The sequence below is a fragment of the Onychomys torridus genome, chromosome 18 (genome assembly GCF_903995425.1).
Source record: "Onychomys torridus chromosome 18, mOncTor1.1, whole genome shotgun sequence".
Lineage (NCBI taxonomy): Eukaryota > Metazoa > Chordata > Mammalia > Rodentia > Cricetidae > Onychomys > Onychomys torridus.
This window is the reverse complement of record NC_050460.1, coordinates 58,092,919-58,107,865: the sequence shown is the minus strand read 5'-3', so window position 1 is coordinate 58,107,865 and position 14,947 is coordinate 58,092,919. Positions and strand designations below refer to the sequence as shown.

General features: G+C 50.7%; 1 protein-coding gene across 1 annotated transcript; it reads right to left on the bottom strand.

Moving 5' to 3' along the window:
* Positions 1-1,002: 1,002 nt before the first annotated feature.
* Positions 1,003-14,234, bottom strand: Ftcd (formimidoyltransferase cyclodeaminase). The gene is made up of 14 exons (XM_036167036.1): positions 14,181-14,234; positions 13,189-13,372; positions 12,188-12,316; positions 9,960-10,048; positions 9,665-9,844; positions 8,391-8,528; positions 8,185-8,316; positions 6,281-6,342; positions 5,892-6,021; positions 5,495-5,656; positions 3,231-3,274; positions 2,882-3,020; positions 1,926-2,021; positions 1,003-1,089 (listed from the first exon to the last, which is right to left on the bottom strand). The coding sequence occupies exons 1-14, from the start codon at positions 14,232-14,234 to the stop codon at positions 1,003-1,005; spliced, it is 1,626 nt and encodes a 541-aa protein (XP_036022929.1).
* Between the last annotated feature and the right edge of the window lie 713 nt (positions 14,235-14,947).

The following is a 14,947-nucleotide window of genomic DNA, read 5'->3' as shown; positions in this document are numbered from 1 at the left end:
GAAGCGACCAACAGGACGTCTGAGGATGGAGGATGGGGTGAGCCCCGTGAAGGAGGCAGGAAAGCTAGGAGTAGACTATCTAGTGAAGGCAGAGGATGTCCTCACAGTGCTCAGGAGCCAGGCACTCCCCAGGGTGAGGGCTTCGAACATTATGGTCTCTGTTTCCTGCAGCATGGCCGTGCTGGCTGTTCTCATGCCAACTTCACACGAACTAGAGTCGTCTGAAAGGAGGGAGCCTCAGCTGAGAACATGCTTCTATAAGACCCAGCTGTAGGGCATTTTCTTAATTAGTGGTTGGTGGGGGAGGGCCCAGCCCATGGTGGGTGGTGCTATCTCTGGGCTGGTGGTCCTGAGTTCTGTAAGAAAGCAGGCTGAGCAAGCCACAGGGAGCAAGCCAGTCAATATCACCCCTCCATGGCCTCTGCTTCTGCTCCTGCCTCCAGGTTCCTGCCCTGTTCAAGGTCCATATTGTTTGAACAGCAGCAATGTGGGAGTGTCGGCCAAATAAACCCTTTCCTCCCCAACTTGCTTTTTGACCACGGTGTTTCGTCACAGCAGTGGTAATCCTAACTAAGACAAGGCAATGAATCCAGTGCTCAGAGCATCCTAGAGCTCTGGGAAACCCGGGGCTGGGACTTTTACTTCATTACTCACCGTCTAAGGGGTAGGTACACCCCCTGACTGTGCTCCCAATCCCAGGCTTAGCCCTTGGCCTTGCCCCCAAACCAAAGCACACCAGGCAGGTTTGTGTTCAGGATTTACTAGGAGCCACAGGTTAACAGAGGGTGTCAGGCTAAATGCCTGCAGGAGACTGCCCCCAATCAGGCCCTACTCCCTACCCCAAACCTCATCTGTTGAATCTTCTGATCCTACAAAGACAGCTATGTGTAGAGCTCCATCCTGATGTCATGCCTGAGTCTTCTCCCAAAGCAAGGGTCACAAGATCAGTAAGGACCATTGGAAGTTGGACCATCCATGGCATGGGCAGAAGGTGCCCACTCTTCACTCCTTCCTTGCTTCTAGGCTGTCCAGCACCAGTGCAGCCTGGGTCTTAGCTTCCTGCAGAAGGCTGGAGATTCGATGGCGTATCTGACAGACATAGAGGGATATGTCACCCTACCACCTCCATGCTTGCTGTGGCCTGCTGCTCCTAACAGAAAAATCCCAGGCTCCTCCTGCCACCTCCCTCCTGCTGATAATAGGGCTGTGTCCATAAGACCCAGGGGCAGGGCTCCCATGGTTCATACTATCTAAAGTTGATCAGGGAGGGGCTAGACCCCAAAGATGCCCAATTGCTAGCATTCTATGTAAGAACCAAGCCCTTAAAAAGCCTTTTCGAAATTGTCACAAATATCTAAGACACAGATGCTTAAGAATGGTTACCATAGCTAGGATAGGAAACAATGTGTGTGCCGATTGACAAAGGGGTCCTTCAAAGCAAATAAAAATGTCCTGGAACTCGCTAGAGCAATGGCTATACAATACTGTGAATATGCAAAAACTCTACTGAATCCTATATTTTAATATAGCAATTTTTTACCTCAATAATACAATAAAATTGCCATGCAGCTGTTCTGAATGCTGAGGTTTGGTTCATTTCTTATAGCCATTGTTTTCCCAGTCTCTGGGGTGTTGGTGCTTGGGGGTCCCCAGCCTGGAGTGGCCAAGCCTTCAGTTCTCCTGTGAGAGCTGGGAAGGTGGTATGGATACTGCAGTACTATTTAGCAACTTTTCATCTCCTAGCCAGGTCTGGACCCATGGGAAGGGGAATGTCAAAGTATGCCTCCTAGCCACTCTGTACCCATAGGCTCCTGGAAAGATAGCAAGGGCCTGTTCCTTCAGGTGGCCAGCAAGAATCATCTCTGCCCACAGCAGACATGGCAGGTCCCTGGGTGGGGCCTGGCCTCAAGTCTTCCCCTGCCCACCTTCTGTTTAAAAGCATCATCAGTCATGTCCTTCAAGTTGATGAGCACATTGAAGTATGCACCAAACACACCCGTCTCCAAGGCCTTGGCTGCCACCTGCAGAGACACCAGTGAAGGGGACTGGTTCTGGACCCACAGTGCCACTGTGCCTCTTGAAAATCTCAACCCTCCTGTCAAGACTGAGCAAGCTGACCCATCCTATAACAGACAAGCAAGGGCTCCATGCAGGGACCTGCTTTTTTTTTCTTTTTTTCTTTTTTTTTTTTTTTTTGGTTTTTTGAGACAGGGTTTCTCTATGTAGCTTTGGCGCCTTTCCTAGAACTCACTCTGTAGACCAGGCTGGCCTCAAACTCACAGAGACCCGCTTGGTTCTGTCTCTGCCTCCTGCATGCTGGGATTAAAGGCATGCGCCACCACCGCCCAGCTACCTGCATTCTTCATACCATTAAGACTGGCCCTACCCACAGAGATCAGGCTACCATGGTCATTTTGGTCTGAGACCTGAACCTGGAAAAGGAATCCACTCCTAATTTGAAGATGTGGCTCCTGGAGGCCTGAGGACGCTGTGAAGGTATGTTGTATGCTCTAGAGGCCAACAACCCCTCTGAACCTGCCCTCATCAGCTATCTGCCTGCAAACTAGGGCCACTCCCAGTATAGAGAATCACTTCTCTGCAGCCTCTGTACCATACACTGAAATGCACTGCACACTGTAGGGTTCCCGGGTTAGTTGTAGGGGTCATAGGCCATGACTCTGTTTTGACCCATCCCCCACACAGGACACAGATGAATGATGTCTACTTCCACAGGCTGCCTCAGGTATATCCCCATATATAGGGTGGTATATCTGTAACTGGAGGCTCTGAAGACACCCATGTTGCTGTTAACTGTGGGACAACATTGAACAAGAATGTGGATACCACCCTGAGCTGCTATGACGCCCTGGCACCCTCATACCTGCAGGTCAGACAAGCAGGCCAGGTTCCCACATAGGGCCAGCTCCTTCAGCACCGGCCATAGCTGGGACACAGTCTCTGCCAGTTTCAGGGGCACAGAAACAGCCTGTCTCAGCCCCTCCTCCAGAGCACATGCACGCCTAGAACCCAGGCGGCGAAATGTGAGTTGGGGGCAGAGTGCAGTCTGATCCCAACCAGCACAGTCCCTTCCCATAGGCTGAGCACATAGACTCAGGAGGGACAAAAAGATCATCACTCACTGCCCATGGTGCACCTGTACCAACTCCCCAGACACTGAAACCTATGGCCCAGAGGGTCTAGCAGGGCCACCTGGCCAATACCATGCTCACCTGTCCTTTTCTTCAGGTGTGTTCTTGGGCAGCTTTATTGCCTCCTATAGAGGAAAAAAAAAAAAAAAAAAGACCAAAACACACATGGTGATTTGACCATGAGGGGCTGGCTGTGTCCCCTGGCCATGCTGGAATGGCAGTGAGGAGGACCGTGACCTAGGACATGGGCAGTGTTTATCCACGGCCTCCAGCATGGGCATTTCCCACTTAAGTGCATCATATGCCACAGGCCACAAACAAGGACACCTTCTTTGGAGACGATGTTTCTATTAATGTCTGTGGTCTACAGGCCTTGGCACCTGGGTCTGGGTATCATAGGCCCCCATGGCCACCTGGAGAAGACACATGAGTGGCATTGTCTGGGGACCTTGCTTCTAGAAAAAGACATCAAGAGCCTTTAAAGGCCCCTGAATTCTTCCCATCCTCCTCCCCACAGTACCAGGTTCTCCAAGTGCCAACTCCAATTTAAAATAACGTCCAGTCTAAACACACAGAGTGCTGGCTGGCGGTGCTGGGAGCCTTACAGCCGTCTCTGCCTGGTGCCACAGCCCCTGTCCCTGGCCGTCTGTAGACCGGGCCTTTTCCCTGACCAGCTCCAGCAAAGGTTTGTGATTTCACAGGAAGGGACTCTGTGCTGCAAGTCCCAGCCTCCCACAGCACCCTTCAATCTTGCAGGGCGAGACAGGATGGGGGGAAGCTGGCTAGGGGGTGCACACACTGTTGCTGGGTATATCCACCCAGATCGCTACCAGAAAGTCCTTGTCAGTGGCCCTTCTATCAGCCATGGGTGACGGCAGAGGCTGAGCAGACACTCAGACCCCACTGTGTCGTAACAGGCACCTCTCCTCCTGCGTGGGGAATGTGGCTGTCCGTTTAGCCTCTCATGTTTGCTGTGACCTCCCTGCCACAGCCCACGTCATCGGTTCTGTTTCCTAATTCAGTGCACGTTTTACCGTGTTTTCATTTTTTACTGTTTTTTATGGGTTTTTTGTTTTATTATTTTTGTTGTTTTTTTTATTGTCTCAAGGAGAAGAGTACGTATCTAGCATTTGGCTTCTAGAAACTTCCTAAGTACTTAGTTTGTTTGTTCATTTAGTCCCAAACATTTCATCTTCTTACCTGCATGTGAAGGGCATTAGTCAACCCAACACTTACACAAACTTCAGTTCTTATTGTCCGTTTTCTCTGCTGCCCTCAGTTAATTTTCATTTATCTGACTTTCTTGTACAGTTGGCTTTTTTTTTTTTTTTGAGCATCCATCTTATTTGTTACTTCTAATCACTAATGTTAGGGTTGCCTCTGAATTTCTAATATTTATATCTAAACTAACATTTCCCTTTAAATGCCTCTCATCGCTCTGTGTCTCTACATCTCTGCCTATGGCTGTGTGTGCGTCTGTCTTTCTCTGCCTGTGTGTGTGTTCAGGTGTCTCAGTCACTCTCCGTCTCTACCTCCACCTCTCTGTGTCTCTGCATCTCTCTGTGTGTCTCTCGCTGTGTGTGCAGTCTCTGTGTTCCTTTTATGTGCGTGTCTCTCTGTCTCTGTGCGTCTCTCTCTTGGTCTCTCTGTGTGTGTATCTCCCACTTCTAACCATTTCTTTCATCTTTTCAGAGTCTGGTCCTGCACCCTTGCCATGCCCTCCCATCTGCCCACAACCTCTCCTTACTTCTCAAGGTGATTTTTCCACCTCCGAATTCTCCTTGTGGTTCCTGCTATCTTGTGACTGAGGAGGGCTCTCCAGTCTAAATCCCTAATCTCCACATCTGTTCTGTTAAGATTTCTATGACTTTCTTGGAGCTCTGGCCTGCTGGAGGGGTCAGGACAGGGGGCTGCCCCTGCGGTTTGCCCCTCACCAGGGCACAGTGCTGGCCTCCATGGTGGGCCAGATGACCTACAGGCAATGGGCTTCCATCCTGCAGGTCTCTAGAATCTGGGTTCCAGCTCTCACACATCTCTGGCCTGGAAGCCAAGATCTTGGCTGGCCAATCTGTGAGAAGTGTCTGTTGTTATGTTCAACATTGCCAGCCAGTATCCTTCCAGGATCCCCAACTTCCAGGGTCCCCCATTCTGGTGTCCTGCCCTCCTAATTCCTTTCTCTGGGGCAAGGTCCATGCTCTCCAGGCCTAGACCCTCAAGTTTGCTGAAGGTAGGGCTTCCTAGAATATTGGCAGACCATGCCACCTTCCCAGTGCCCTGCCCCTGGCTCCAAATTTGCAGGCTACTATGGCTAGCAAGCTCTAGACCTGGCAATTCTGCACTCTTACCAAACAGGCAGCAAAAGCCTGGGCGTCAGCATCCACCAATGAGATCAGCTGGGCGGAGGCCGCATGGAAGGGTGGGATCAGGCGCCGCATGGTAGAGTCCAGGTGATCAAACTGGCGCCGCCCATAGGTCATCTGGCCCACCATGGAGGCCAGGGCTGCACCCTGGTAAGGGGCAAGCTGTGGGGGCCACCCGGGGTCCTGGCTACCCCAGGCCAGAGCCCAGCAGGGAACCCCAAGTGCAGGGAAATGAGCTGTGGAATCTCATCCTGCAGGGTCCCCCACTAAGGAGTACCTGACCCCTGAGTCCCACCCTCCAGAATCCCCCACTATGCCCCGCCCCGTGCCTGGATCCTGCCATCTATGGCTCCGCCCTCAGTGGGTCCCCTCAGGAGCTCACCATGGCTGCCACAGCTGCAGCTACAGAGCCGCCGCCTGGGGCAGCAGAGCGGGCGCCCACCTCCCGAACAAAATTGAGCAGCGACTTGTCCATCAGGCCCTTTTCGGGTCCACTAGCCGGAACCAGGTACCTACGAGTGGGAGGGGCTTAAAAAAGGGAAGACACACCCCCTTAACCCTAGCCCCAAGCTGAGAGCCTGGAGAGAAGGGAAGCAAGCAGGCCAGGAGGGGGCGGGGCCGAAGCACGCAAAGAAGTTGGAGGATCAGGCATCAATCAGGCTTGATTTGGGGACCAGAGATGTGAAGATGAGGTGGAAGTGGAAGGGAGGAGGAGTAAAGCAAGGAGGAGCAAGAAGTGGGCAGAGTGGGGGCAGAGAGGTGAGGCCTCACTCGATGATCCTCTCCTTTGGGTCGAAGGGTGCCAGGGAATCCAGGCCCAGCCGGTTCACCACCTGGAAAGTGGACATCTCACCTTAGCCAAGCTCAGCTTAGCTTTCACCTTGACAAGTTTTGCCCACACTCCATTCCCAGGAACCCTACCAGTTCGCTTCCTGACAGGTTGAGATACACACGAAACACTCCACGCTCCCAGCGAAAACACGACAAAGAAAGGGTTGCCCACCTCTTCCCTCACAACGGAGCCTCGATGGTCATGGGGGGCACGGGGGGCAACTAAACCCTCTTCTTGGGATTGGATTCTAATTCAGAATCTAACGGACAGAGTCTTACAATCGGGGGCAACCTTGATTCACCTGAACATAAATGTGAGGAAACTTGAGCTTCACTCAAATCCAGGATACAGTTAAAACAGTCCCATGTAAGACTAGAATTACTGGTCTCATTTTCCAAAAGCAGAAAGGAACCCACACACTTCAAGAACACAAGCCAGGTGCACTCCAAAGGTGGTTATGGAGATGGGTAAAGGATGCTGCCTAAGAGTTAGGTCACAGAATCAGCAAGCAGTAAGGAATACTTCCCATGAGAGGGTGGGAAAAGAAAACAATTCCTCTGGAGATGCAGCTACCTCCAGAGCAGATCCTGGGCCCAGTGAATTGAGCAAAGGTGCCGTAGACAAGCAAGACTGCTTTCCAAGAGAGTCATGTGTAGATGGAACCCGGGGAGGTAGAGCCGGGGACATATGTACCCAAATCCATAAACAGTGGGTTACAGGGGTGTGAGGGACCGGATGGAGGGGGCTGGAGCAGATACTGGCTCTTCACAGAGCCGGCCAGCCCAGGAGTTAAGAGGGCAGAGAACATACAGTTTGTAAATTACAAGTCACACAGGAAAACTTCCTAATGTTCTAAACAACAATGAAAATGGAAAATCTTCTAACTATAAGTCAAGAGCTGGCCACAGAGCTTGGTCAGTAAAGTACTTGCCAGGCAAGCACAAAGCCTTGAGTCAGAGCGCCAGAACCTATGTCAAAACTAATTAACTAATTAAAAATCCTGGACCCATGTCAAAATTAATTAATTAATTAAAAATCCTGGACCCATGTCAAAATTAATTAATTAAAAATCCTGGCATGGTGGCAAGCACATTCATTACTTGAAATTTACTGAGGAAGTGGAGAGAGGAAGACCAGCCTGCTTGGTGACTTGGTGAGTTCCAGGTCAGTCAGAGACCCTAGTTAAAAAAAAAAAAAAAAGATGGAAGCACCTTACACCTTAGATATGTGACACCTGAGCCCTGTGGTGGTGGTGGTGGTGGTGGCACACACCCAGAGGCAGGTGGTGGATCTCTGTGAGTTCAAGGCCAGCCTGGTCTACAGAGTGAGTTCCAAGACAGCCAGAACTGTTAACACAGAGCAACCGAAGAAGAAGAAGAAGAAGAAGAAGAAGAAGAAGAAGAAGAAGAAGAAGAAGAAGAAGAAGAAGAAGAAGAGGAAGAGGAAGAGGAAGAGGAAGAGGAAGAGGAAGAGGAAGAGGAGGAGGAAGAGGAGAAAAGGAAAGGGAAGGGAAGGAAGGGAAGAAGGAAGGAAGGAAGGAAGAAAAAAGAAAGAAAGAAAGAAAGAAAGAAAGAAAGAAAGAAAGAAAGAAAGAAAGAAAGAAAGAAAGAAAGAAAGAAAATGTGACACCTGAAATGGTCTTCTGTCTTACACACACACACACACACACACACACACACACACACACACACACACAAGTCAATAAAACAAAGAGCTTGAAGGGAGGGGGTTTTGGATTTTGGGTGGGCCCTTCTGGAAATATCAGCTTGCTTCTGGAGCAGCTGAAAGCCTACAGCCTCCACGCCTCCCTTGACATCTCACTCCCAAAATGAGCACAGCCCACCAGCCGTATCCGGTGCTCCTCCTCCAGAATAAACAGATTCTCCTTGTCACAGTAGAAGGCTGCGGCATCCAGTAAGGCCTTCAGAGGCACCAGGCCCACCAGCTGCGAGCCCACCACTGGGAGATTCAGCTCCTGTGAGACAGAGGCAAGGTCAGCGTCTGGGGGTTTCCGAGCGTGAGAAGGCTGTGGTCGACTGCCCTACCCACCTGAGCCTCTCTGCAGGTCTCCTCATAGACTGTGTGCAGAGCTGTGACCTCGAAGTCCAGGAGGTTTGTGGAGACTTGAGCCAGGTTCTTCTCTTCCAGGTACCAGCCGATGCCCTGAACCTTTTTTAGACGTCCTGGCTACAAAGAGATGCATTCCCCAGCCTGGGCTAAGAATCTGATCTCTGGTGGACCCTTGCCCAGCCTTCATAATGCCTGGCTCTGAGGCCCTCTTGTACTTGCGTTCCCTAGCCAGATGAGTCAAGCAAGGTGGCCCCTGATAGCTGGGTTGGCACTGTGGCTCTCCTTGCTCTTTCTATCTACCTAGGTCTGGCTAAAGAGACAGGCAAAACCTCACCTACCACATGAAAACTGAGGCCCCAAAATCCAGGTTTGGTGCCAGTCTCTGACCATGCCGTGTTCTAGAGACCTAGGGACACTGGTGTGGGAAGCCAGGAGAAGTCCCAGCTCCCCTTGTCATCTGTCTCCCACCCGCTTGCCACCTCAGTCACTCTGATCCTCTCTTTGGTGACCTGAGTGAGCCAGGAGCTGTGACCTCACTTTGGAAGGGGCACAAAGGACTCCAGGGTCTCTGGGTTTCATGTTGTGCCTACAGACAGCTGATGCTGCAGGAAGCTAGGCTCCTGGGGCCTCACTGCCTAGTAAGATGTGAGGTTGGGACAGACGGGAAGATGACTTCTGGTCACCATGTATGTCTGTCACCTGTATCTGAGATGGACTCTAAAGAAATGATGCTCTAGCTAGCTGACAACTTCTATGCAGACCTGGCGAGGAAGCTTCCTCAGAACACCTGAAGAGTTACAGAGGCATTGTGTGTCGGGGGGGGGGGTGGTGGTGCATATTTAGAGCATCTGGAAGGATGTGAAGACATCTGGGACTTCTAGGCAGCTGTCTACACAGAAGCACCTGTTTGCTTCTGTGAAAAAGTCTGTTAAAATAAAGGCAACTGGGGTTGCCAGAGAGATGGCTTGGTGGTTAAGAGCACTCGTTGTTTTCCAGAGGACCTGGGTTCGATTCCCAGCACCCACATGATGGCTCATCATCATATGTAACTTCAGTCCCAAGGGACCCAGCACCCTCTTCTGGCACACATACAGGTAAGACACATAGGATTTTTTTTTGAAGGGGATCCTCAGTTTCAAACACTGGACTCAACCTGAGACCCCACAGGGCTGTGACACCAAGGTGAACAGTCTCTTCAGGGGGTTCCAAGGAAGACTCCTGGGGCATGGGACAGCCAGCCAGAAGCTACCCACCTGGTCTTTCCCACGGCCCTGCTCCCGCAGGTTGAGAGCAATCCGATGGGCCTGTTCCTTGGTGCTGAGCAGGTTGATGTTGAAGGCAATGAGGAACTTCCGTGCACCTGTGACAGTGGCGCCCCAGCTGGGGACAAAGGAGCTAGGGCCAAAGTCAGGTGCCCACTCGGCCTGCTTGAGCTGCAGAACATTCACGTGAGGTGAGGTGGAGGGGCCCAGACCATCCCATTCTCCCCAGGAAAAAAAATGGCAGGGAGGCCACCCTCGGACACTCAGCCACCTATTGGGGCAGCACCTTCTCAGGCAGGGCCTCATACTCTCCAGCCCGGATAGCCGGCAGGGTCTGGCGACTGGGTGTCTGCGCTGCCTCACCATAGAGGTATACTGCAAAGGAACTCAGCTGGTCAGGTGCTTGTCTGGGTAGAATCCAGTATCTTCAGTCCCATAGGGACCCAGGCAGGGTAGCTCCTTCCAACTACAGTTGGGGTTAGATCTTCCTTGGCTTATTCTCTCTGGGGAGCCTCATCTTCTCCATACCCTTGGAGTGGGTATTGCAAAGCAGATGGCATAGCATCTGACTTCCACCCACCCTAAACCAGTGCCATCAAAGAGGACATTTATAGGAGTTAGGGTAGGATATGTGGGGAATGCTGATGGAATACTCTTAAAAAATGTATTTTCACAGCCGGGTGACAGTGGTGGCACACACCTTTAATCCCAGCCCTCAGAGGCAGAGCCAGGCAGATCTCTGTGACTTTGAGGCCAGCCAGCCTGGTCTACAGAGTGAGATCCAGGACAGCCAGGACTACACAGAGAAACTCTGTCTCAAAAAACCAAAAAAGGTATTTTTACTGTGTGGTGAACCTGTCATCACAGGAGAAAAACAAAAAACAAAAAACAAAAAACAAAAAACAGAACTTGCTGTGCACACAGGCCTTAGCCTCAGATGTTAGCTTGTGTTTACGGCAGCAACAGGCCCTGGTTGGGTCCCACCTTGTGCTGCCTTATGAACTATCTATCCTGGTGTGTCTCCCAATACTATATTGTGCATCCTGTTCCTAGTAGTTTGTCTCATATCATTTTCTTGATCTAGTTAGTTTCCTCAAATGAAATCTTTTCCCATTTTTCATGTGTGTATGGTATGCATTTGTGTATGTGTGTTTATGCATTTGCATGGGCTCATTACATGTGTGTATATGCATGGGGAGGTCCAGGGTTGGTACCAGGAATCATCCTTAATCATTCTTTAACTTCATTCATGGAGGTGGGTCTCTCAGTCAGACCCAGAACTCCATGGCCAGTCTTGCTAACTAGCTTGTTCTGTCTCTGCCTTACAAAGCTGGAATTACAGGTGGCTCACCATGCCCATCTGCATTTATGGAGGTTCCTGGAAGTCTGAACTCTGGTCGTCATGCTTGAGAGGCAAGTGCCTAAACCAGTGAGCCATTTCCCCTGCCCCAAATTCTATTTACAAGGCATGGACTTTTTAGCATCCAGGTTCAGCAAGCTAAACTGCTTTACCATGTGGTTAAACAATGGCTGTTCTGGAATGATCTTTTTGTACACTGTAAAGATGTATCTTTGCCAAAGTTTCTTCTGATTGGTTTAATAAAAGGATGACTGACAATAGGTAAACAGGAAGAGGTTAGGCAGGAAAGCCAAACTGAGAGGGTGCTGGGAAGAAGGGCAGAGTGATGAGGAGTTGCCAGTGAGACACAGAAGAAGCAGGAGCTGAACATGCCATGCTTAAAAAAAAAAAAGGTACTGCCACGTGGTAGAGCATAGATAAGAGATATGGGTTGTAAAAGCTAAACAGTAATAAGCCTAAGCTATCAGCCGAGCATTTATAATTAATAATAAGTCTCTGTGTGATTATTTGAGAGCAGCTGGTAGGACAGAGCTGACTGGCGGGATACAGAAAAGTCTGCCTACAAATGTCCACTGCCCAACAAGCAGGATGGGACATGCAGCTGCACTCTGCTGTGGCTGTGATTTCTGCTTGCATTTGTTTCATTGTCTAAGAAGCTGAGGCTGGTGGCTTTCTCATAGTACTCTTTCTTTTTTTTGGTAGTGATCTGCATTCTTTTTGTTTGGGTGGTTTTGGGGGTTTTTTGTTTTAGTTTTGGTTTTTTGTTTGTTTGTTTTTGTTTTTGTTTTTCCAGAGCTGAGGACTGAACCCTGGGCCTTGTGCTTGCTAGGCAAGTGCTCTACCACTGAGCTAAATTCCCAACCCTGGTTTTTTTTCGTTTTTGTTTGTTTGTTTTGTTGTTGTTGTTGTTGTTTTGAGATAGGGTCTATGTAGCCCAGGCTTTCCTGAAACTCTCTATGTAGAACAAGCTGGCCTTGAACTCAGAGAGATCTGCCTGTCTCTGCCGCCTGGGATTAAACACTGGGATTAAAGGTATGTGCCTCCATGCTAGGCATGATTGCATCCTTAAAAGGTGTCAAGAGCAGAGAACCAGAGCATGTGTCAGAGGCTGGAATTCAGAGATGCCCCAAAGCCTATCCTCCCAGGACACTCACCTGGTACATTCAGCTCCTCTGCCAGTCGCTGGCCAAAGACCTTAGCACAGAGCACACACTCATCCATGCTGACGCCCCTCACCGGGATGAAGGGACAAACATCCAGAGCACCCATACGAGGGTGCTCTCCTGCAGGAAAAGGGGTAGGCCATCACCCTTACAGCCTTATGCACTGACCCTAGAAAGCGGTTGGCAGCAGCAATTCTTCCCAGGATGGACTAATATATTAAGGATGCCACAGAACATGGGGACTATTTTTGTTCCTATGGCTGGCAAGAGAAAGACTTTATAGACCTGGGTAATGGGTAGGGCTTGCATAAGCTGGCCATTTATAATCTTTTTTTTTCCTAAAAAATAAAAACCCACAAAACCAAGGCCTTCAGTAAGACTTTGCCAGGCTGGAAGTATCTGGTTATGGGCCAGCCCTGCCTTCCCTGCCAGGAGAGAATCCACACCACATCCAGAATACAGTGCCCAGCCCCTCCTAAACTTGGCAAGCCTGTTATCTATTCGTTACCATGACCTCTGAAAACCTCTCCCCCAGAACGGACAGAGGCCTTGGCCTTCTGCCCAGTTCTGTGTGTCCACCAACCTTTGACCCTGCCCACCCCTGCCATTGTGTTTGGTTTTGAGGCAGTTGACAAGTTTGCTTCCTAGTGAGGTATCCTCTTTTGTCTCCCCAAGGCCTCAGTCTAGTCAAGACCTTGGGATGAGTGACTGTAGGTTATCATAGAATCACTGAACCCTAAAAGAGAGGTGCCCACTCTAGGAGGTTGCTGATTTCCATAGCCTGTGTCCTAGGGCCATCTCCTTGCTTTCCCTCAATCCAGTCCTGGGAATAAGCACCAAAGCCACACTAGGGCATACCCTGTGGCCCTGACCCTGGGGAAGCCTGTTGAACTTACACCCCATGTCCATGCCCTGGGCCTTCCCCTCCTAGGACACCATGGCATAAGCTCAGCCTGGAGGCCTGACCCAGTTCAAGTCATGAGCTGCCTCACCCTTGTGCTGGCTCATGTCGATGAGTTGTGAGGCTGTGCGGGCCGCGTTGAGGGCTCCCTCGACCACACACTCTGGCTGCCCCACAAAAGTGTAGACTGTGCGGTTGGTGGAGGGTCCAGCATCAACATCCAGGAGCACACAGCCTGGGGTCCGGGAGATGGCTTGAGAAATGGCATCAATCACCTGGAGACAGAGGCCCAACACCATGCCTCAGTCCCTATTTGGAGAGGCTGTAGTCTCACACCCAAGTGTGATCTCAAGAAGGAGGTTTGGGGGAATCCCCCAAAAAAGCTAAACTTCAGCCCAAGAACCCACATGGCACAAAAAGGAAGGCCCCTGTGGCAGTGGCCATTGCTACCCCAGGCTCAGGTTGGCCCAGAAAAATAAATAATGGGCCTGCTGCCAACACCCAGACATTCAGAGGGGGTGGACAGAGTGACAGCCTTCCAGTGGGAACAGCAGAGAAGGGACCACTAGCTAATATCAGGGGCGGGGGGGGGGGGGGCTGATCAGCGCACAACCTTCCAGGTCAGGAGCTGGGCTCAGAGCTCAAACCCCATTCTGAGGACCCTTCTTGCCTCAGTTTCCTCATCATGTAAGGGGGGGGGCCCGATAATAGTGCCTGCCTCACAAGGCTTTATGGGTGAGGAAAGAGTTAATACATGTGGGAATGACCTTTCCTGTGACCTCAAATAGCTCTCTACTTTCTGCATCTATGTTCAAGGTGCTTCATTTTCAGATAGGAACACTGAAGTCAAAGGATTCACAACTTCCACCAAGAGCTCTCCGAAATCCCCAGGCCTGCTGCCAGTTCTCCAGAGTCCTTCACATCTATGGAATGTTCCAGAGCTGACAGAGATGGCTCCTTTGAGGGAGCGAATAGGCTATGGCTCTGCCTGTCCTGGGAAGGCAATCTCTGCCCACACCACACTCACTCCCTTCTTTATGTCCAGAGCACCCACATATTCTGCCAGCCCTGACAGAGCCTCACCTCCTGGTTGTTCCCCTCTGAGAAATTGGGGACGCATTCCACCAGCTGGGACATGGTCAGCACCTGTGTCCAGACGCTCCTCTCAAGAGGCAGTGGAGGGATGTGGAGCGGCAGCTGATGGCCCCAGAGCTTTTATACCGCCTCACAGCTAGTTTCTTATTAACCAGGGGACAGTGTGAAGGGAGCCGGAGAGTGTAGGGGTACTCCCAAATTGAGTATGTGCTCTCCAGGATGAGCTTTCCAAAAAGCACATGATCAGCGTCAGAGGGGCACATGCTGAGGACTCTTGGAGGCCTAGAGGGGCAAAGTTCAAGCTAGGGCATCAGGCCAGCATGGGCTCAAGGCCCAGCTTGGTCCAGGGCTGCCTGTTGGCTATCCAGATGACGCAGTTCTGCTCTCAGAATGCGGCCTTTCCAAAGGAGGCCCCATGGGACTTCTGGATTGGTATCTTTTTGTGGAGAACCTAGTGGTCCTCAGGGATGGGGGGTAGGGGAAGGCCATGTGTGAGGCCTAGTGTAAAGCCTGGTCCCCCACAGAAGTCATCTTAGCTCAGAGAGGCGGGAGAGAGTATCAGGGTGACAACAAGAATGTGTCTAGCCATGGGAATTTGTGCAATCCATGGGGTAAGTGTACATATGGGTGAATTGAGTGGATATGGGGGGGGTATATATAAGGATATGTGACTATGTGACTATGTAGGGGTTGGTGTGAGTGTGAGGTGGGTGTTAGTGTGCCTATGCAGGTAGATATTAGAATACATGCACTAT